The sequence below is a fragment of the Tiliqua scincoides genome, chromosome 2 (assembly GCF_035046505.1).
Source record: "Tiliqua scincoides isolate rTilSci1 chromosome 2, rTilSci1.hap2, whole genome shotgun sequence".
Lineage (NCBI taxonomy): Eukaryota > Metazoa > Chordata > Lepidosauria > Squamata > Scincidae > Tiliqua > Tiliqua scincoides.
Genome location: NC_089822.1, coordinates 262,799,867 through 262,822,488, shown reverse-complemented (window position 1 = coordinate 262,822,488; position 22,622 = coordinate 262,799,867). Strand labels below are relative to the sequence as shown.

At 48.1% G+C, this 22,622-nt stretch overlaps 1 protein-coding gene and 1 pseudogene across 1 annotated transcript in view; both read right to left on the bottom strand.

The window, feature by feature from the left end:
• Nucleotides 1–22,622, bottom strand: part of LOC136639137 (zinc finger protein 271-like) — a 124,880-nt gene that overhangs the window by 4,758 nt on the left and 97,500 nt on the right. Inside the window, exons 5-7 of the mRNA XM_066613153.1 lie at nt 13,006–13,010; nt 8,618–8,969; nt 4,280–4,284 (exon numbers count right to left, since the gene is read on the bottom strand). Of these exons, the coding sequence (XP_066469250.1) occupies nt 4,280–4,284; nt 8,618–8,969; nt 13,006–13,010 (362 nt within the window). The remainder of the gene's footprint in view (nt 1–4,279; nt 4,285–8,617; nt 8,970–13,005; nt 13,011–22,622) is intronic.
• Nucleotides 13,085–14,617, bottom strand: LOC136641314 (SCAN domain-containing protein 3-like; annotated as a pseudogene).

Here is a 22,622-nt window from a genome sequence, read left to right as displayed (position 1 = left end):
GCTGTCCCCCATACCTAGTATTGTGGAACCTCTGCCCCTCCAACATTCTAACCCTACTCTCCTCTCCTTCCACTTTGTCCCCCTCTTCCTCTTCCAGTCCAGGGAGGGAGGGGATCAGCGGAGGCAAGCTGGTGGGTGGGTGGGTGCACCCCTGCCAGTCTGCAGCCTGAGGTGACAGCTTCAGTTGGCCTCACAGATGGGCCGGCCCTGCATTTTCAAGCCAATAACTGACCCAAGCAGTGTCTTTGTTAAAAGAAAATACTTTCATTTATTTTTTGACATGTAACATTTACCCTACTTTGGCTTTTTAAAGGTTTCAATTTAAAAAAATTTTTTTTACAAATGTTAAATAGATGTTTAATCTCATCATGAATCTGGCCACCCTAATTAAATGCTCTCAGCGATGTTCGCTATCGGGATTGCCAGTGATACACATGGGGTGGTGGCACAAGGATGGAAGCGAAACTGGCTCAGTTAAGGACTCATGTTGAGAAATTAAAAAAAAAAAAAATCAAAGGGTGCCCCCCTTCCCAACTTGGGGCAGGAAGCAGAAAAAGAAAGGTAAAATAGGGACAGGTGGAGGGTGTGAATCCTGGGATGTGGGGAAGTGGGCCATCGTGGTCCAGCCTGGTCCATCATGGTCCTGGGATGTGGCCATCATGGTCCTCTCCTTCCTCTTGCAGTCCAAGAATGCTGCCTCTCCAGCTGTTTCTCTGCAGCTGGCTGGATCTTTAAACATCCATTCCCCACTCACCTCTGTCTCCTTCCAGGCTTAGCAATGCAGTCACCCTTGGGAGAGAAAACAGAACCACAAGCTAGTTTCTCATCAGGGCTGAAGACGGATTGGGGGGGGGGGGGAGAAGTGGCTTCCCTATTTGTCTCTCTGCTGACATCTCCCCCTCCCTCTGGTCTTTCTAGGAATTGAAGCTGAACTCACTGGATTTAACCTTTTCAGGAATATCTCAGCTGCTTTTCTCTGGGAGCAGGATAGAGGGTTGGACTTCATGCTCTTTAGGGACTTAGGGACTGTGATGAGGGTCACAGAATCCTTGGACTGCAAGGAATTCAGGGTAGGAGAGAGTCAGGTACTGAGAAGCAGGTACATGTGTGTGCGAAGACACACAAAACATGCACACACACAACACACACATACATACATACATAAATTCATTTGGGAATAACATGTTGGCAACCTTCAGTCTTGAAAGACTCTGGTATCGCGCTCTGAAAGGTGGTTCTGGAACAGTGTCTAGTGTGGCTGAAAAGGCCAATTCGGGAGTGACAATCCCTTCCACACCGGGAGCAAGTGCAGTCTGTCCCTGGTCTGTCTCCATGGCTATGGGCCTTCCCTCTTTGCCTCTTAGCCTCAGACTGTTGGCCAAGTGTCTCTTCAAACTGGGAAAGGCCATGTTGCACAGCCTGCCTCCAACCGGGCCACTCAGAGGCCAGGGTTTCCCACCTGTTGAGGTCCACTCCTAAGGCCTTCAGATCCCTCTTGCAGATGTCCTTGTATCGCAGCTGTGGTCTACCTGTAGGGCGCTTTCCTTGCATGAGTTCTCCATAGAGGAGATCCTTTGGGATCCGGCCATCATCCATTCTCACGACATGACCGAGAATAACAGTAACTGTGCTAAGTGACTTAACAGCAGCATCAGGGAAAGAAACCATTATCTTAATTGAAACCGGGATGGCTAGAATCAAACTTGGTGATACGTTTTCACGCAGGAGTGTTCACATTCAGCAGCAGAGTCCCCTTGAAGACTGAGATTTTCTCCCACTGGTTCATGTTGGATTGTCACCATTTATTCTTTTGTCTATAGAGGCTTGTCCTGCATGGGCAGCAGAAAGAGCACTATTGGCAGGTGACAGCTTATATCACAGTGGGGGGTGAAGAGCTGTGTAAATCCCTAACATTATGGCTGATGGGCATCCTTGAGGCCAACTGAAGCTGTTGCATCAGGCACCAGACTGGTGGGGAGAGGGGCTCTTCTCTGTCCACCTTCTTGCCTCCACTGCTAATGATAATGCAGCCACTGGAAGTGCTGGTGAGGGTGCTGTGCTTCCTCCCACCTGCTCCCCTTCCTCTGTGTCAGGGAGACCCTTTGCATCAGCTCATCCTTTCAATGGAGGAGGAAAGGAGGCTTCTGTTTTCTAGGAAAATCATCAAGCAGGAAATTTTCCATCAAGCAGGGAAAATTTTTAACACCTTCCATACAACAAAATCAAATCAATCCTTGCAATATTGACCGTGGGGAGCTCACCTTAGCTCAGATTGGGAGTAATTTTTCCATCAGTACCAGCACCAGGTTGCTGGGGGATCTCTGCCCACCCTCTGATGCACGGGCATTCCAGGGGGGAGGGCAAAATGCTAAGTTTTTCAGGCGCCTGAACACCTGTGTATAGTGGGCCTTTCCCATTGCCTTCAGAGCCATTCACAGCTGTGAAAGCAAAGCAGAGGAGATGCCTTCATCATCATCTTCATCATCTACATCATCATCATCATACAGGTATTTATATACCGCCTTTCTTGGTCGTCAGATTTCTCCTCAGACTTTAATTCAAGGCGGTTTACACAGGCAGGCTGATTCTAAATCCCCGTAGGGATTTTTACAATTGTAGAAGGTTCTGTCGTTCAAGAACCACAACATTTCCGATGGATCTTTTATGATCTGGTATCACATTCTGGCCTCCAGTTTCCTCCCACGCGGGCTGACAAGCAGCTCCTTCATATCTCACTTGAAGGGCGGCCAGAGAGCAGGTGGAATAACTGGGCTAGGCTTGTCAGCTGCTTCAAGGTGTCGCCGTTCACAGTGCCGGTGGCCTCGAACTGGCGACCTTGTGGATGTTATCTTCAGGCAAACGGAGGCTCTACCCTCTAGACCAGACCTCCTGCCCATGAATGGCTCTGAAAGTGAGTGGGAGGGGCCGCCTTACACAGGTGTTCAGGCACCTGAAAAACTTAGCGTTTTGCCCCCCCCTCCGCAGGAATGTCAGTGTTCTGATGGTGCACTGGGCTGAGGGTTCTACAGCAGGGGTGCTCAATAGGTGGATCGCGATCTACCGGTAGATCGCAAGGCAAAATGAGTAGATCGCGGAGTGCCGACCCCCCCCTTCAGGTGCCTCTGGGAGGAAACGCCGGGAGTAAGGCCCATTGTACTCAATGCGGCTTACTCCCAGGTAAGTGTGGCTAGGACTGCAGCCTCACAGCCTAATCCTAGGCATGTCTACTCAGGAGTAAGTCCTGTTATACTCAGTGGGGCTCAAGGTACACCAACATACATTGTACACATAAATGTTATATGTTATGATGCCGCGAACATTGTAAAAAAAACTCTGGTAGATCTCCGGGCCTTGCTGGGTTTCAAAGTAGCTCTCGAGCCAAAAAAGTGTGAGCACCCCTGTTCTACAGGGTTCCAAATTCCTGGCCTTCTGAGAGGTGCGGGCCCTTGGCTAGTGCCTGACCAGGCTGAATCCTGACATCCCAATGCTAGTTTTTATGCCTCTTCCCAGTGTCCATCTGCATAGCATGAACCACAAAATGGAAAGAGCCTTGATTTTTTCTTAGCACTCCTGCATAAATTTTTTTTTGGGGGGGGGGGGGTCACTAATGTTGGAAAGATTTTCAATCACGTATATAAAAATGAAAATAGATACAATGAAGAATTGTAACCAAAATTAGGACAAAACTAACTGTTCCCTGTTTTAAATAATGAAATTATAATGAAATAATGAATAATGAAATTATAAAATTTGTAATTCCTGGGCTTCAGTGGAATTATTTTTGTACAGGAATAACCTTGTTGGATAAAAAATAACGCTTCTATTTCCTTTATTGACAAGCCAACAAATGATTGCTGGACTGGCACTGGCTGGAAGATGAAAGGAACTGGAAAGAAAGGCTAAGGCTGGAATTTGCTTCAGCTCATCACAAAAAGCCCATCACATTTAGCCCAATAGTCAGGTTGCTAAACTAGTCTTTTGTTTTCAATCAGATAAGTGGGCAGATGGGTAAGTAGATAATTAAGATGAGAATTAAAGGGAGACAGGAGAGGAGAAGATGCGGCTATGCTTTTGTGTGTCAGCTGGGCAAGAGAACCAGCTTCTAGCAGTTGCTGCTTTGGGTGATATTGAGACCGTCTGGGAATACCGGGTGCTGTAGCCTTATAACCTTCGAGACTGAAGGTTGGCAACCAACCATTTTGTCATAAGCAAAGCATTCAAGAAAAGTATCCCCTGTAGGTCTTTATATCTCTGCAGGGTATTATTTCATATACTGTACATGTACTGTACAGTCATTGGTAATAACAGGTGGATAGTGGGATTTCTAAGCCTGTAAAACCTGTTGCTTAGTGACTGAAGCAGTACATCAACTCATACATACTGACGCACCAGGCTGGACAGGGCCATGTGTGCTGAGCCAGGCCTAGCAGGTGGCTTCTCCAGACAATCAAACCCACCGGTGTCCTCTCCTACTCACTTCCTTTCTGCATCGGGGGGGGGGGGGAGGAGAAGCATCAGAGGCAAGTGGGTAGACGGAGATGGATGCCTCCCTGCCAACCTACCACCTGAGGCAAACATCTCAGTTGGCCTCATGGATGGGCCCAGCCTGGACGTGGCCAATTCAGAAGTTGGTGCCTGCCAATCACAGGGACCAATCTTTCATATTTCATAGTCTTTCATGGTCTTGCTATGCCCAAGGAGGGCACTGAATCTCAAAAAAGACATATTGAAATGGAAAAGGTGCAAAAGAGAGCGACTAAGATGATTACGGGGCTGGGGCACCTTCTTATGAGGAAAAGCTACGGCATTTGGGCCTCTTCAGCCTAGAAAAGAGACGCCTGAGGGGGGACATGATTGAGACATACAAAATTATGCAGGGGATGGACAGAGTGGATAGGAAGATGCTCTTTACACTCTCACACAACACCAGAACTAGAGACATCCACTAAAATTGAGTGTTGGGAGAGTTAGGACAGACAAAAGAAAATATTTCTTTACTCAGCGTCTGTGGTTGGTCTGTGGAACGCCTTGCCACAGGATGTGGTGATGGCATCTGGCCTGGATGCCTTTAAAAGGGGATTGGACAAGTTTCTGGAGGAAAAATCCATTACGGGGTACAAGCCATGATGTGTATGCGCAACCTCCTGATTTTAGAAATGGTTATGTCAGAATGCAATGCAGATGCAAGGAGGGCACCAGAATGAGGTCTCTTGTTATCTGGTGTGCTCCCTGGGGCATTTTGTGGGCCGTTGTGAGATACAGGAAGCTGGACTAGATGGGCCTATGGCCTGATCCGGTGGGGCTGTCTTATGTTCTTAACTACAATTCCCAGGAAGCCTTGCAGGTCTCTTGTTATCTGGTGTGCTCCCTGGGGCATTTGGTGGGCCGCTGTGAGATACACAAAGCTGGACTAGATGGGCCTATGGCCTGATCCAGTGGGCTGTTCTTATGTTCTTATGAAGCCTATACTGTACACGCACTGTGCACAGTAGCCCATTAGGCAAAATCCCAGCATCAGGGGCTCAGGGTCCCCTGGCCAAAATGCCCATTCCAAAGTTACAGGAAGCCAAGAAAGCCAGGAGGACAATTACTGAAGAGAAGGGATTCTAACCATTTATTTATTTAGACATATTTGTATCTCACTTTGTACCCAGCATGACTAACAACCTGAACATCAAAATCATGAAAGCATCACCATTAAAACACACATGCTACATAGCAAATTTATACACAGTATGGCTGAATTGATGAAAAGATCGAGCACAACAACAGCCAATAGTGAAAAATCTGTTGAAATAGGTGGGCAAATTAAGGATTTGTACATAAGGAAAGAAGAAACCTGGCAGACAGTCCCAGGAGGGTGGTCCACAATTGAGCTGCCACCACAGAAAAGACCTTGTAGACCTGGGCAGCACAATCACTGTCAACCAGTCAAATATGTCTTGATTATGGACATTGGCGTGACCTAGATAGGGTCTGATATTTACTGCACAGTGATTTTCAAACTTTCCACTATCTGGAAACCTTGTCCACATTTGCTCCTTGGCCAGCAAGCATCTGCGTGTCTGCCATGGGCCATCATCAGTGATTTTTGTATGACAGACAACCTTCTCTTTTGAGTCTTCTTTCTGAAGCTTGCCTCTCAGAAGCCAAGGAAGCTTGCATAACTTCCATGGAACTCTAGTGCACTGTGGGATATCCCACATTGTGGGGCAAATTCTAGGACAAATGGCCAGTTCATGTGGTACACTGGGTCACAGTCACAGTTGATTGAGAGAATGAGCTATAACAGTGGTTCTCACACATTTAGCACTGGGACCCACTTTTTAGAAGGAGAATCTGTCAGGACCCACCGGAAGTGATGTCATGACCAGAAGTGACATCATCAAGCAGGAACATTTTAAACAATCCTAGGTTACAATCCTACTGCACTTACCCAGGAGTAAGTCCCAATTACTATAATTGTTAAAAGAATATGCATACTGTTGTTACTGTTGACAACCTTCAGTCTCGAAAGACTATGGTATCGCGCTCTGAATGGTGGTTCTGGAACAGCGTCTAGTGTGGCTGAAAAGGCCAATCCGGGAGTGACAATCCCTTCCACACCGGGAGCAAGTGCAGTCTGTCCCTGGTCTGTCTCCCTGGCTATGGGCCTTCTTTCTTTGCCTCTTTGCCTCAGTCTGTTGGCAAAGTGTCTCTTCAAACTGGGAAAGGCCATGCTGCACAGCCTGCCTCCAAGCAGAATGCTCAGAGGCCAGGGTTTCCCACCTGTGAGGTCCACTCCTAAGGCCTTCAGATCCCTCTTGCAGATATCCTTGTAGCGCAGCTGTGGTCTACCCGTAGGGCGCTTTCCTGCACAAGTTCTCCATAGAGGAGATCCTTTGGGATCTGACCATCAGTAGGTTGTTAAAAGTACAGGTCTGTAACATTTCCTCAAAACACTCGCACACCATGGTAGCATCAAGTCTAATATATTAAAAATAAAATATTGAAATGGATGGGGACCCACCTAGTGGGTCCCAACCCACAGTTTGAGAAACACTGAGCTATAACAAATTGTCCTGGAGCTGCGCATTGCTTGGAAAGATGGGATAAAGTCTTGCATGTAGAAAACTGGCCTGTCAGGGAGAATACAATAGTAAAACTCTTTTGCCTGATACAGGCTATTTTTTCATGGACGGAGAGGGATTTTGTACAAAGGAGCATATTGTACACCATGTACACTATTTGCTACGTGTGAATTGCAGATGGGGGCCAGAAGGCCCAGCATTATCAATTGTGGTAGCCCCCCTTGACCGCTCTTTTTCAAAGTCTACAGAGGGCATAAACTGGCAAAGTTAGGAAGGAGATGGGAACTGTGGATTTAATTAAGGCCACCCGATTTTTCCTTTAAAATTTGAACAGTACCCCATGGAGTCTGAAGTTGTACAGTCCAAGACAAAAGTTCACCACTTCAGTGAGAACTGGGCCTAAGGAACTGCAGGGCACCTTGGAAGACAGTTTGAAAACCACTGATTGAAGAAATAATTGAAAGCCAAACCAACTGTTTCTTTTAGCATCGGTGAATTCACCAGAATGGAAGCTCGCTGTTTCACCTAGGGCCATATTTATCCATCTGTAGAACACAATTTTAAAATATGACAAGATCGGACACTTTTATTCTATACTTGGAATCTTGCATCCTTGCAAAACATTGTGCTAGCCCCCCAAATGCGTTGGCTGCTAGCAGAAGGGACCTTTTTCCTTCTTTGGGAGGCCAATACAGGCAGAGCAGGGCTTCCTTATAGACATCCTATTTACATTTTAACAGTGTGCTTTCTATTATAAGGGTAATGGATGAAATGGCCCTTGTTACAAGAGCTCTCCTCCCAAACATTCTTCCAAATCTTCCTAACTAATCATTAGTCCAATGAGCAATTACTGGCGACATTCCTTCCAGTCTTAATCATTAGTTCTCTGTTGTGCAAGTGTTCGCACCACAGCAAATTCTGAACTCAAACTGAACATCTCCCATTTGAAGCATTTAGAACCTCCAAGACTGTGTGGATCCACTGAAGTCTAGAAAAATCAGATATGCATCATCAGGTGTCCATTTCTCAGTAGTTCTTGTGTCTTCTGTATGGTTCTCCTGCAAACCCCAGAGATTGAGCTAGACCAGCTTTTTCCATAATCAGTGTACTGACATGACTGTTTTGACACTCTGAGTTTTGACACTCATAAGTTTAAGCTTTTGGTGTAAACTTAACATACAATAGTTTCCTTCCAGTGTGGATTCTCTCTAGTGGCTGTAGGAAAAAGCTCCAGCTGAATCCTTTCCAACACACCCATCTGGTTGCCCCTCTATATTATATGGTTTCTCTCCTGTCACATGTCCTTATCACCGCTGGAGCTTTCCCCACAAACTGTTTTGGCACATGATTTCTCTGTAGTGTTGGCTGCCCGATGCACGTCAAGATCTGAGCTATCTTTGAAACTTTTTCGACACCCTGAGCGCTTGTATGGGTTTACTCCAGTGTGAACTTTTTCATGAGTCATAAGACCTGACTTTTGACAGAACCGTCTCCCACAGTGTGTTGCATTTAATACGGTTTCTCTCGGTATGAATTCTCTCATGTGCTAATAAGATTGGAGCCATCTGTGAAGCTTTTATGACACGTGGAACACTGGTATGGTTTCTCTCCAGTATGGATCCTTTCATGGACCCGAAGGTCTGCAGATGTTCGGAAATTTTTCCCACATTCTGAGCACTTATACGGTTTCTCGCCAAGGTGAATTTTTTCATGCGTCGTAAGTGTTCCCTTTTGACGAAAACTTTTGCCACATATCAAACATTTATATGGTTTTTCTCCTATGTGAATTTTTTCATGTGTTGTGAGGGTTCCCTTCTGGCGAAAACTTTTCCCACAGTATGTGCACCTGTATGGTTTCTCTCCAGTATGAATTCTCTCATGTGCAATCAGGTTGGAGCACTGGTAAACTTTTCTGGCACATGGAGCACTGATATGGTACCTCCCCAGTGTGAATTCCCTCGTGGGTCTTGAGTTGTGCTGACTTGCGGAAACTCAGTCCACACACAGAACACTATATGGCTTCTCTCCAGTGTGAATTCTCTCGTGCACTCTGAAGTTAGAGCTCCACCGGAAGCTTTTCCACAGTGACAAAGGTGGATTTATGACGGACCTTGTTTTCTTCTGGATCAAAATCACTGCTAACAGGAAGGGTTTCATCTACGCCTTTCTGTGCTGTGGTTCTCCACTTGTGCTCTGGCCCCTGCTGATTTCCGAGTCTCGTTCCCTCTTCATCATACTGGAACGTGTCACCTCTTTCCAGTGACATTTTGTCTGAGGCCTCTTGCTCAGAACCACCTTGATGAACGCTGTCTTGCCCATTGCCTGCAGAACAAACACAGTTGAAGGTTCTGCTCAGAGTAACTTTCTAAACAGGCACCCATCCTCAGAGCCCTTTAATACTGGGAACTGAATTGAACCCAAACCCAGTTTAGAAAGAACAGCTAACTGGTTCAAAGTAAGCACAGAATGCAAGAAATTCAATGGTTTGTATGTGAAATACTTGGATAAATGCAGTTATAATTGACACAAGCAATGATCCAAGCGTTTGATATTAGTTTGATATTATTCTGCATAAAAAGTTTCTACCCTGGTTAAAATGTGTCTGAACTGGTTAGCAAACCACTTTTTAAAGCTAGTGTCTGAACCAGAGAGTTAAACAACTTCTGCCTGATGAACCAGGCAGTAGGTTGTTGAGGACCCTGGAGAAAAGACCTGCCCTGGGTCCCCCAAAGTTTCCCATTCACCTCTGTGGTCCACTGGACACTACTACTGCCAATGGTTTAGAGTAGGGCTTTTCAGAGCGGGGCGTTCAGAGTGGGGCCCCAACCTGTGGGCCCTGGCCTGTTCCCCCCTAAGGGGCAGGGGCAGCCACGAAGCAGGGAGGAGGCAGCAGGGAGGAGGCAGGGCAGCGGTTAGGGCAGCAGGCAGGAAGGAGGCAAGGAGGAGGCGCTGCTCAGGGGGGCTGTAGGGGTTTGGGTACACTTACCAGAGCCTCCTGCAGCCTCCCAGGGGTGTGGGGAGTCCTGTGTGGCTGTCCACGGGGCTCCCGAAGCTTCACAAGTAAAAGTGGAGCGATCGCGATCCGCAGCCCCTGCCCCCGCTCCGCGCAAGAACTTACTGCAGCTCCCCAGGAGTTTGAAACCACAGGTTTAGAGGGTTCAGAGGTCAGCCCAGCCAGGTGGGCCCTCTGATGAATGTGAATATGCAGCCTGGCCACTCCCTAATGCCACACCTGAAGCAGAACCAAAAAGTTACTGGGCTTACTCTCTATTTTACTGGCTTACTGTCCCTTTCGATGTTCATTCTTGTTATTTGTTAAAGATTTCTGTGCCTTTTTCTCCCCCCGCACAGCTCTTACTTTTCCTTGTCATTTCCATGTGACGTTTGCTCCTCCTTATCCCTTAAAAAAACCTCTATCCATTCACCCTTATGTACCTTATGTGTGAAACTCTACCCCCAACCAATTAAGTGATGGTGCCCCACAGGTGTATAAACATCACTCCCAAACGGAAGTAAGCACAATTGTTCTTTCTTATCCTTGTCTCCCCATCTTCCTTACTCCATTGTTTTCTCACTGTTTTAAATTTGAATTGCCTTGGGAGTAGGCACCCATCTGTCTTCTTCATCTAGAGTTGGAGCACAACCAGTGGACGTTCATTCTACCTCCACCCTTTGCACCAACAAGAGGAATGGGGTGCCACACCATTGACCTCATCACCCAAAAGGGCTAGCCCAACCATGAGGTCAGGTGGAGTCGTGGGCAGGGGGACCTTGTGAAGCCTGCCTTCATCCCGCATTCCACTTCTCCTCACACTTGCTGTAGCCAAGCAAGAGGGGGACTGGACCAGTAGCAACCACCTCTCCTCCAGTGCCACTGCCACAAGCAATCACAACAATGGGGCTGGAGGATCCTGTAGAGCAGGGGTGCCCAAACCCAGGCCCAGGGCCACTTGCGGCCTTCAGGAAGCCCCCAGTCTCCAATGAGCCTCTGGCCCTCCGGAGATTTGTTGGAGCCCACACTGGCCCAATGCAACTGCTCTCAGTGTGAGGGCAACTGTTTGACCTCTCGCATGGGCTGTGGGATAAGGGCTCCCTCCACTGCTTGTTGTTTCACGTCTGTGATGCAGTAGCGGCAGCAAAGGAAAGGCCGGCCTTGCTTTGTGCAAGGCCTTTTATAGGCCTTGAGCTATTGCAAGACCATCATTCATTCATATATGTTCATCTTTAATATATTCATTTATGTAAACTTATGTAAATTTATTCAAGTTTTAAATGTAAATTAATTCTTTTTTTCCCCAGCCCCCGACACAGTGTCAGAGAGATGATGTGACCCTCCTGCCAAAAGCTTTAGACACCCCTGCTGTAGAGGGCTGTTGTGCCTGTGACCCTATTCTGATTGCTCCACTGCTTCACCTCCCTGTGGCTATTTCAAAGCAGGCTGGGCAAGCATGCAGGGAGCGGAAGAGGACTTCCTCTGCCAGCCGGCTTTGAAGAGACCAATGGCAAGCAAGGGGGAGAAGGAGGGTGAGTTGGGATGCTGGTGCGTGTGCAAAATTGTTTTTAAAGGGGTATGCAGACAATGTGGGTGCCGCTTCAGCTTGGGCTGGGCCTGCCACCAAACACCCAGCCTGTGAGAGAGAAAAGACTGGAAAGTGTGGCAGCCAATACTCACCACAGACACGACAGCTCAATGCCACCTCCAGTTTCAGAAGTGGTGCGCCTCTGAATATCAGAGTGTGGGAAGGCTGCCACCTTCCTGTTCTGCTTGAGGGGTTAACACTGACTGGCTCTAACACTGGCTGGCTCATGCCCTACGATGTTTAGTTTATGTATGACGGACAAAGACAGGACACTGTTACAAAAGCACTTTTAAAGACTAAAAATATTTGAGGTTGCATAGAATCACATCAGCAAAGGAAATGGGGTCAGCAGGGGCCACAACGCATCCTTACCCAGTGAACTTGCCTCTTCATCCTGCTCTTGTTTGGCCTCCCTGCAGAACTGCCTTTCCATGTGTCTGGGGTATAGAACCTAAGAAAGTAAGAAGAGCACGGCTGAATCAGATCAATGGTCCATCTTGTCCCTCCTTTCTCCCGCTGGCCACTGGGATGCTGAAGAGGCTCCTTGACTGCCACTATGCTGGAATCAAACAGGGTTTGTGGACAGCTGCCCGTCTTCCACTGCTGTTGCCCAATGACTCACATCAGGGCCTAATCCTACCAACTCTCCAGTGCTGATGCAGCCATGCCAATGGGGCATGTGCTGCTTCATGTGGTGGTGAGGACAGCCATGGAGGCTTCCTCAAGGTAAGGGGACACATTGCTCAACAAAGCTGCCTGTGCCTGCATACGAACAGCCATTTCCTAAAATGTTGTGTGCTTTGTGTTGGACTGGAATTGGTGTCCAAATCACTCAGCCTTGTGGGCGAGTCACCCTCTCAGAGTGCCTACCTTATGAGGGCTGCTGTGACGTCACCCGTTCTTTCTCCAGGCATTTCTAGCCCACCCGATTCCACTGCCATCCCACTTGAGCCAACCAGCAAAACCTAGTTCAAAGCAGTGGTGGTAACAGAGCCTCTTGTGTACTGAGCCCCTCTGACAACCAAACTCCAGCAGAATCTCACCAGTAAGAAATGCAAACCCAAATCATTCTATTTTGAGTCGCTTCTGTTACGTGAAAATCCCCTTTTCCTTTTAAGTTGTGATTTTATATCCGGTTATGTTATTATGGAGGCCAAACTTCCCATACAGGCCACAAAAGGAGTCAAGTCAAGCTCATGGTGACAACATCCCCCTCCAGAGGGTAAACAAGTCTGGAAGAGCAAACCATTTGTTTAACCCAATCACTGTGTCTCCTAATCCAAGCACTGGTTATGCAAACACATTAAACTTCTCACAGGCCAAACTTCCAAAAATCCCTGGTCAAGCTACAACACAACTTCTACCTCTCCAGGCTGGAATAGTAAATCCTTGCTTAAGTGTCTCCTATTGTTGTATTGTTAACTCAATCACTGCTTATTGTGTAAGTTCCCCTAGCTAGGAAACCAGCCATTAGACACATTGAATCTTGCTGATAAGGGACATCTTGACCCCAAACACCTTGGTGGGTGGCAGTTTTCCCCCAGCTCAGCGCCCAGCCCATTTCGGTCACAGCAAAAAACCCTTTTAAGAGAGGGCTCCGGCCATGTGCTCGCTCTCTCTGACTCTTCCCCCAAGGCAGAAGGTCCTCCTCCCAGGACTCTTCCCCCCCCATCCATCTGCTCCTCAGGACAGGTAACTATCTTGCGTTCTCTCTCCCTTCTTTCTTTCCCACGTATTTCTCCCCTTCTCTCTCCATCTTTAGTTAGCAACGGGTTTGGCAGACCAGGGACCCCTAAAATCCTTCCCTACAAATTTCCCTTTTCCTCGGATGTACCAAATACATGTCTCATGCAACCACCATAAAGCTAGGTTACACTTTTCAAGTACTAGAACCAAGAAATGTGCATTATGTTTTCCTTTGTGCTTTTGTAATAAAAATCTAATCTTGTATTAAAAAGTTATCTTTCTCTCAGTCTCCTCCTTAAGCAAAAAAAGGGAATTTCTCTGCATTACGCCGTCTTGTTATCTAGCCTGCGATCCTGAGGTTCCAAAAAGGGTAGTGTACTAATTCCCCTAAACAAAACAGCCCTTTTGATAACACTTCTTATGAGACCATATTCAAATCCCCTCACCTCGTCTTCCTGTTTCAGGGTGCTCTGCTTCACCAGAAAATCCTCTGCAAGAACCACAGCCTGGGCGCAGGTCTCTGGATCACCATTCCGGACCCAGCTCTGCATCTCCTGGGGCAGGACCGTCAGGAACTGCTCCAGGACCAGCAGCTCCAGGATCTCCTCCTTGGTGGCCTCTCCACTTTCAGCCACTGGTGGCAAAGTTCCCGGAGCTGACTGTACACAACTCTGGGCCCCTCCACGTCCTGGTAGCTGAGCTGCCTGAAGTGCTGGCGCTGCTTCTCCCTCGCCATAGCCTCCCCTTGGAGGATGGCTGCCTTCACCGCCTTGTAGTCTCCCCTCTCCTGTGCACTAAGGCTGCTGAAGGCCTGCTGGGCCTCTCCGCTGAGGGCTGCAGGAGGAGAGCCACCCACTTGTCTCGAGGCCACCGGCAGGCTGAGGCCACCTGTTCGAAAGAAGCCAGAAACACCTTGGCGTCGTCCCATGGCGAGAGCTCCTCCGACGCCTGTAGGTTTGCCCACCCCGAGTGAGGGGCCTGCACCGTCTTCAGGAACTCCTGCCACTGGGCCTCCCAGAGCTGCTGCAGTCCCCCTCCTCTGGTTCCTGCTTTATCTGTTCCGGAGACTGCAACTCCCCAACACTCCCAACCTGTGGGGCTTTTGCTCCCTCCATCTCTGCCCACAGTTTGAAGGTGGGCACATTTTGTTCCCCCTTTTCCAGCTCGGAGGCTGTTGTTGCCCTTTCCTCCACGGACATGTTCACCTCCACACTCAGGGTCTCCATTGCTCAGTCAAAATGCCGACCTCTTTCTTTGAGTTGAATCGCTTAAGACAGTGAGTCCATCTATCTCTTATGAACTGATAATTCTCTAGGAAGGAAGAGAGGCAGACACTTGTTCAGATAGCAAGGCGAAATTCTCCTGTAAGGAAAAGACATCCATATGGAAGGGAATATTCAGAAAGGAGGATTCTCCCTTAAGTCAAAGCAGTTAATATTCTCACCATCAGAGAGTGTCTGGATCTTCCGGAAGTGCTAGCTTTCCAAGTGCTGGGAGCTTTAGATGCAGGGAAGTATTTGACCATATGGTTTTCCCCACACTCTGAGTATTTGCATACCATGCCGGTAAACTTAATGTTTATGTTAGTATAATAGTTGCAAGGAGGGGACTGAAATAAACCCAGATGGGGAACTTAAAACACCATTATTATTTACATTTTCTATATATCTCAGTTTTTTACTGATCAATGCAATATTTTAAGAAGAAAATAACGCAATTTTGTAGCAACAGGAATATAACGCTATAGTGAAAGAACTGGAAGAATACAAAGAGCAAGAGAGGATGAAATTTGGTTGTTTTTTTTAAAGCAGCAGCTTACAACTGCAGGTCCAAAGGCACTGTGAAACAACAATGCCTTCACTGCCCTCCTCAAAGGGTTAATAATATGGACCTTAAAGCAAGTCCCCATCTTGGGAAAGAAGGCCACATACATTTTTGTGGGGAAAAGGGAGCCACCACCAAAAAAGGCCTTGTTTCTGACAGATGAAAATCTGTTTCTGAGGGTGGAACTTGCATTAATTGAATCTTTGACTAGGTGAATCTTTGACTAGGTCTGTTCTAATGGTGTTCTAATGATGCATGTTAAATAGGAAATAAATTAGACGTCTCCCTTGCTGCAAAACCATGCCCTGACATTCAGGAGCACTTGCTGAAGTATTTTGCTTGCTACATGCTGTATCTCAGTTGCACAATAAACAGAAAGACAACAGAAAAAGTTTCAACTAGCAGGGTGAGTCATGGATGCGAGACACTGTCCCTGCTGCATCTCTGTGCATTAAGCAGCTGATGAAACACAGGAGGAGCTGCTTTGCGTGCTGAAGGTCATACAAACATCAGAAGAGCCCCACTGGATCAGGCCAAGAGCTCATCTAGTCCAGCCTTCCTGCATCTCACAGTGGCCCAGCAGAGAGCGCTCAAGACAACAAGACACCTGTACCCTGTTGCCAAGCTCTTGCATCTAGCAGAGATGGGCTACCTGGAGGTTGCACATTCATTGTGGCTTGTAACCTGTGATGGAATTTCCCCCCATAAATTCCTCCAGATCCCTCAGGTTCAATCCCTGGTAGCATCTCCAGGTAGGACCAGGAAAGATCCCTGCCCAAAAACCATGGAGTGCTGCTGCTGGACCGTGTTGAGGCTAGATGGACTGGTGGCCTGACTCAGTATAAAGCAGCTTCATTATGTATGAAGATTGCTGTATAGCACAACCATATAATACATGTATAACGGGGACATCTGTCAACCTTTGCACCAACATTCCCCTACAGCATATCTGAATGGCTTTAGCCTGGCTGAGAAATGGTTTTAAAAGGCATGTTGCCTTCATGTGCTCCCAGGGTTTAGCAATCCTGCTCCACCATCTGTCATCCCCAGTCCCTCCTGCTGCTCCATCTCCCTACAGCTGCCTCTCCCCCCCACCCCATCCTTTAACTCACCTCTCCCTGCAGATGACTGCACCTCCCTTGGCCTTCAAATCCTCTGCAAGGCTCTCCTTGTTTCCCCCCAAGCTAAAGACATTCAAAAGCCAGATTCCCATCAAAGGTGAAAAAGGGGGGGGGGGGAAGAAGGAAGTGAATTCTCCACTCCTTTAACAACAAAGAGATCTTTCAAAAACCAAGAGTTCCATGCATCATTTCCGGTTCTCATTTGAATTCTCCATCTGCAGGGCAAGAGTGGTGGAAGCTCATGGGAATGCAGGTATAAATGTGTAACTCAGTAAAACAGGCCATGGTAAAGGCTCTTTTTTCAGTGCTTTGAAATAATCATGTCATCCACCTTTTCTCTCCAAATGTCATTTTCTCTCCAGGTTCATCTGGATCAAGATTGGACCAGGACTTTCTCAAAGGCTGTTGGAAGGGGAAAAAAACCTGACACCATCTCAAGTCCACTGCCTCTGCCCTATCCCCCCCACCCCCCCAAAAAAACCCCTTGGTCCATGTGTTTGAGCAATCAGGGAGCAGATAATTGGGGCTTACATTGGTGGCAGATTGGAGGGAGCAGCAGCAGACTTGAGGTGAAAGGCACCTCAAATCTGCCGCCCCCTTGGACCCCACATAAGAACAGCCCCACTGGATCAGCCATAGACCCATCTAGTCCAGCTTCTTGTATCTCACAGCGGCCCACCAAATGCCCCAGGGAGCACACCTGATAACAAGAGACCTGCATCCTGGTGCCCTCCCTGGCATTCTGACAAAGCCCATTTCTAAAATCAGGAGGTTGCACATACACATCATGGCTTGTAACCCGTATTGGATTTTTCCTCCAGAAACTTGTCCAGTCCCCTTTTAAAGGCGTCCAGGCCAGATGCCGTCACCACATCCTGTGGCAAGGAGTTCCACAGACCAACCACACACTGAATAAAGAAATATTTTCTTCTGTTTGTCCCAAATCTCCCAACACTCAATTTTAGTGGATGTCCCCTGGTTCTGGTGTTATGTGAGAGTGTAAAGAGCATCTCTCTATCCACTCTGTCCACCCCCTGCATAATTTTGTGTGTCTCAATCATGTCCCCCTCAGGCGCCTCTTTTCTAGGCACAACCTACCTCTGATGCAATCCATACTGGAGGTTGCATCAATAGCTGCCAGCAGTATCCAGGCAGCTCAGTATTGTCAGGGGCCAAGGTGTCTCCTGGTCTATCTGCAGAGACCAGAACTAGGACTTTTTGGCCTACAAAGCAAGAATCCTTTCCCATCAGCCTATAGCCCCTTTGTATATTCCAGCTGTTGCTGATATTCTCTCCCACCTTCCCACAACAAGATGCTCCAGGTAGCTCCCCTATCATTCCCTAGTCAGAGAGGCCAAAAAGAATGCTAATGGGGGCCTTAGAAGGAAGAGCAAAAGACAGGTTGGACTTGGCCAGAATATGGAATGGAGACCTTTAAGTATACCTTGCAACAGCTAAACAGCAAGATTCCATCCATGTTTGCAGAAAGTGCCACTGTGTTTTATATGAGGCTCTGCTTCCTCCCAAGTAAGTGCGCTCAGGATTGTTGTACAAGTGCCTGCTTAGTACCTGCACCCTGGCAGAAGAGAAGCAGGATCCCTCACATGATGCCAGGGTCCCTCACATGAAAGTAGGACCTTTGATGAAATCAACACAGTCTTTCCTGTGTCTGCCCCTTCCCATGTAGCCAAATTACAACCCCTTTGTAGGCTTGTATAAACAGCTGCTTCCTTCTGAAGGAGGTCCTTCATCCATTCAGCCCAGTAGCATCTCCAGTTACTGTAGAGGTTGTTTTTTGGGGCGGTTTCAGGATCTTTTCCAGTTTCGGCTGAAGAGGATAGAGATTGAACCTAGCTGGTGCTCCACCATTGATGTACAGCCCTATTCTCAAAGGGCTTCTAATTCAAGCACCAAAATACTTTGGCATTTCAAAGACACTGTGGGCTTTCAGTGGGAGAAATCTCCTGAAAGCAGTGTGTAGATAGAGGGGGTACAAAGCACTTACAGGGATCCTCACCAGGGTGTGCAAGCGGCCCCTCGCCTTTGCAGTTATTCTGGGCCATGAAAGCAAAACAGAGGCAATGCCATAAGAACATAAGAACAGCCCCACTGGATCAGGCCATAGGCCCATCTAGTCCAGCTTCCTGTATCTCACAGCAGCCCACCAAATGCCCCAGGGAGCACAAGACAACAAGAGACCTGCAAGGCATCCTGGGAATTGTAGTTAAGAACATAAGAACAGCCCACTGGATCAGGCCATAGGCCCATCTAGTCCAGCTTCCTGTATCTCACAGCAGCCCACCAATGCCCCAGGGAGCACACCAGATAACAAGAGACCTCATCCTGCTGCCCTCCCTTGCACCTGGCATTCTGACATAGCCCATTTCTAAAATCAGGAGGTTGCGCATACACATCATGGCTTGTACCCCATAATGGATTTTTCCTCCAGAAACTTGTCCAATCCCCTTTTAAAGGCATCCAGGCCAGATGCCATCACCACATCCTGTGGCAAGGAGTTCCACAGACCGACCACACGCTGAGTAAAGAAATATTTTCTTTTGTCTGTCCTAACCTGCCCAACACTCAATTTTAGTGGATGTCCCCTGGTTCTGGTATTATGTGAGAGTGTAAAGAGCATCTCCCTATCCACTCTGTCCATCCCCTGCATAATTTTGTATGTCTCAATCATGTCCCCCCTCAGGCGTCTCTTTTCTAGGCTGAAGAGGCCCAAACGCCGTAGCCTTTTCCCATAAGGAAGGTGCCCCAGCCCAGTAATCATCTTAGTCGCTCTCTTTTGCACCTTTTCCATTTCTACTATGTCTTTTTTGAGATGCTGCAACCAGAACTGGATACAATACTCCAGGTGTGGTGAGGCTCCCTGCAAAACTTAGTGCTTTGCACCCCTCTAGCTATGCCACTACCTGAGAGGCTGCCCAAGAATCAGGCATGCTGATTCTCTGCAGCATCTTCTGCAGCATGCTGACTCTCTGCAGCATCTTCCATGCTGACTCTCTGCAGCATCTTCCATGATGTGATGGGGCCTTACCTGTTGAATGTATGCCTGTCACAAAGGCCTTGAAAACACAGGAGTGCTATCCCTGGATTTATAAAACAAAAGCTTTGGGGGAAAAAATGCAAGTGCTATTCACTTGAAGGGTAAAGGACACAATACTTTCAAAGCACTGCAACCAAATGCAGGCTGTAAGCCCCACTGTTGTGCCTTTAAAATGTAGATGACAGCTGCTCATCACAGCATCTCCATCTGTTGAATTTCAGATAATTAAAAGCCCAGGAAACCACCCCCCAAAGCAGGAAAGAATAGTCCTTTCCTAGCTTCTGCTGCCCTTGTTGGAGATAAAGAGCAAGATCATTTATTTATTTTTCACATTTTTATACCGCCCTTTCTCCAAAGAGCTCAGGGTGGTGTACACAGCTGCTCCCCTCCTTTTGTCCTCACAACACCCTGTGAGGTAGGTGAGGCTGAGAGAAAGTGACTGGCCCAAGGTCACCCAGGAAGCTTTGTGGCTGAGGGGGGATTTGAACCTGGATCTTCCAGGTCTAAGTCCACCTCCCAAACCACTACACCAGCCTGGCTCTTTCAAGGCACGACAGTAAATACAACAGAGCCCCTGATCCTGCCTGCTTCATTTGATTTGCTTTAACAGAGCCCCTGATCCTGCCTGCTTCATTTGCTTTAGAAATGGGTTATGTCAGAAGGCCAGATGCAAGGGAGGGCACCAGGATGAGGTCTCTTGTTATCAGGTGTGCTCCCTGGGGCATTTGGTGGGCCGCTGTGAGATACAGGAAGCTGAACTAGATGGGCCTATGGCCTGATCCAGTGGGCTGTTCTTATGTTCTTAACTACAATTCCCAGGATGCCTTGCAGGTCTCTTGTTATCTGGTGTGCTCTCTGGGGCATTTGGTGGGCCGCTGTGAGATACAGGAAGCTGGACTAGATGGGCCCTTGGCCTGATCCAGCGGGGCTGTTCTTATGATTTCCTAGGGCAGTGATGGCTAACTTATGGCACAGAGGGCAAGCAGAAAGTTGTTGATGGGCATTCCAGCTGCCAGGCGCAAGAGGGAGGGGCGAGGCCAAGGGGGGGAGGAACAGACAGCAGGGGGAAGAGCCAGGCCCCGGGGAGGAGTCACTCCCAGGAGCCCAATGGGAGCGCTCTTCCTCCTCCCCTGTCTGGGGTAAGGCGGAAGGCTCGCAGGAAGCCAGCCTGTCGGGCGTGCTCAGCAAAGCTGTTACTGCTGCTTGGGGCTTGTTCCAAAAGCGTGGCTGGGATTGCAGCCTCAGAGCCCAATCCTACTGTAGGATTGCATGTCTACTCAGAAGTAAGTTCACTGTAGTCAGTGGGGCTTACTCCCAGGAAAGTGAGGGTAGGATTGCAGCCCTAGTCAAAAGGGGGGGGGGGTGCTGGTAGTTTAAGAGCCCAAGCCCATGCATGTCTACTCAGAAGGAAGTCCCATTAGAGTCACTGGGGCTTGCTCCCAGGAAAGTGTGGCTTGGATTGCAGCCTGAGAGCCCACTTCTATGCATGCCTACTCAGGAGTCAGTCTCATTAAAGTCGTTGGGGCTTGCTCCCAGGAAAGCATGGCTGGGATTGCAGCCTGAGAGCCCACGCCTATGAATGTCTACTCAGAAGCAAGCCCCATTACAGTGGATGAGGCTTACTCCCAGGAAAGGGTGCCTGGGATTGGAGTCTGCTCCTGTGCGTGTCTCCAGGGAGTAAGCCTCATTGACTCTAATGGGGCTTACTTCTGAGTAAAGAGTGGCTGGGATTGCAGTCTTGGAGCCCACTCCTGTGCATATCTACTCAGAAGTAAGCCCCATTAGAATCAATGAGGCTTACTCCCAGGAAAGAGTGCCTGGGATTGGAGCCCGCTCCTGTGCATGTCTACTCAGAAGTAAGCCCCATTAGAGTCAAGGAGGCTTACTCCTAGGAAAGAGTGGCTGGGATTGCAGCCTTAGAGCCCACTTCTGTGGGTGGGTCTTTTTAAAAAATATATTTTCTTGTTTGAGAAAATGAGCAGTAGTAAGGTCTTGCAGCCACCCCCTCCCTGACAATAAGAACATAAGAACATAAGAACAGCCCCACTGGATCAGGCCATAGGCCCATCTAGTCCAGCTTCCTGTATCTCACAGCGGCCCACCAAATGCCCCAGGGAGCACACCAGATAACAGAGACCTCATCCTGGTGCTCTCCCCTACATCTGGCATTCTGACTTAACCCATTTCTAAAATCAGGAGGTTGCGCATACACATCATGGCTTGTACCCCATAATGATTTTTCCTCCAGAAACTCGTCCAATCCCTTTTAAAGGCGTCTAGGCTAGACGCCAGCACCACATCCTGTGGCAAGGAGTTCCACAGACCGACCACGCGCTGAGTAAAGAAATATTTTCTTTTGTCTGTCCTAACCCGCCCAACACTCAATTTAGTGGATGTCCCTGGTTCTGGTATTATGTGAGAGTGTAAAGAGCATCTCCCTATCCACTCTGTCCATCCCCTGCATAATTTTGTATGTCTCAATCATGTCCCCCCTCAAGCGTCTCTTTTCTAGGCTGAAGAGGCCCAAATGCTGTAGCATTTCCTCATAAGGAAGGTGCCCCAGCCCCGTAATCATCTTAGTCGCTCTCTTTTGCACCTTTTCCATTTCCACTATGTCTTTTTTGAGATGCGGCGACCAGAACTGGACACAATACTCCAGGTGTGGCCTTACCATCCATTTGTACAACGGCATTATAATACTAACCGTTTTGTTCTCAATACCCTTCCTAATGATCCCAAGCATAGAATTGGCCTTCTTCACTGCCGCCGCACATTGGTCGACACTTTCATCGACCTGTCCACCACCACCCCAAGATCTCTCTCCTGATCTGTCACAGACAGCTCAGAACCCATCAGCCTATATCTAAAGTTTTGATTTTTTGCCCCAATGTGCATGACTTTACACTTACTGACATTGAAGCGCATCTGCCATTTTGCTGCCCATTCTGCCAGTCTGGAGAGATCCTTCTGGAGCTCCTCACAATCACTTCTGGTCTTTACACTCGGAAAAGTTTGGTGTCGTCTGCAAACTTAGCCACTTCACTGCTCAACCCTGTCTCCAGGTCATTTATGAAGAGGTTGAAAAGCACCGGTCCCAGGACAGATCCTTGGGGCACACCGCTTTTCACCTCTCTCCACTGTGAAAATTGCCCATTGACACCCACTCTCTGCTTCCTGGCCTCCAACCAGTTCTCATCCACGAGAGGACCTGTCCTCTAATTCCCTGACTGTGGAGTTTTTTCAGTAGCCTTTGGTGAGGGACCGTGTCAAACGCCTTCTGAAAGTA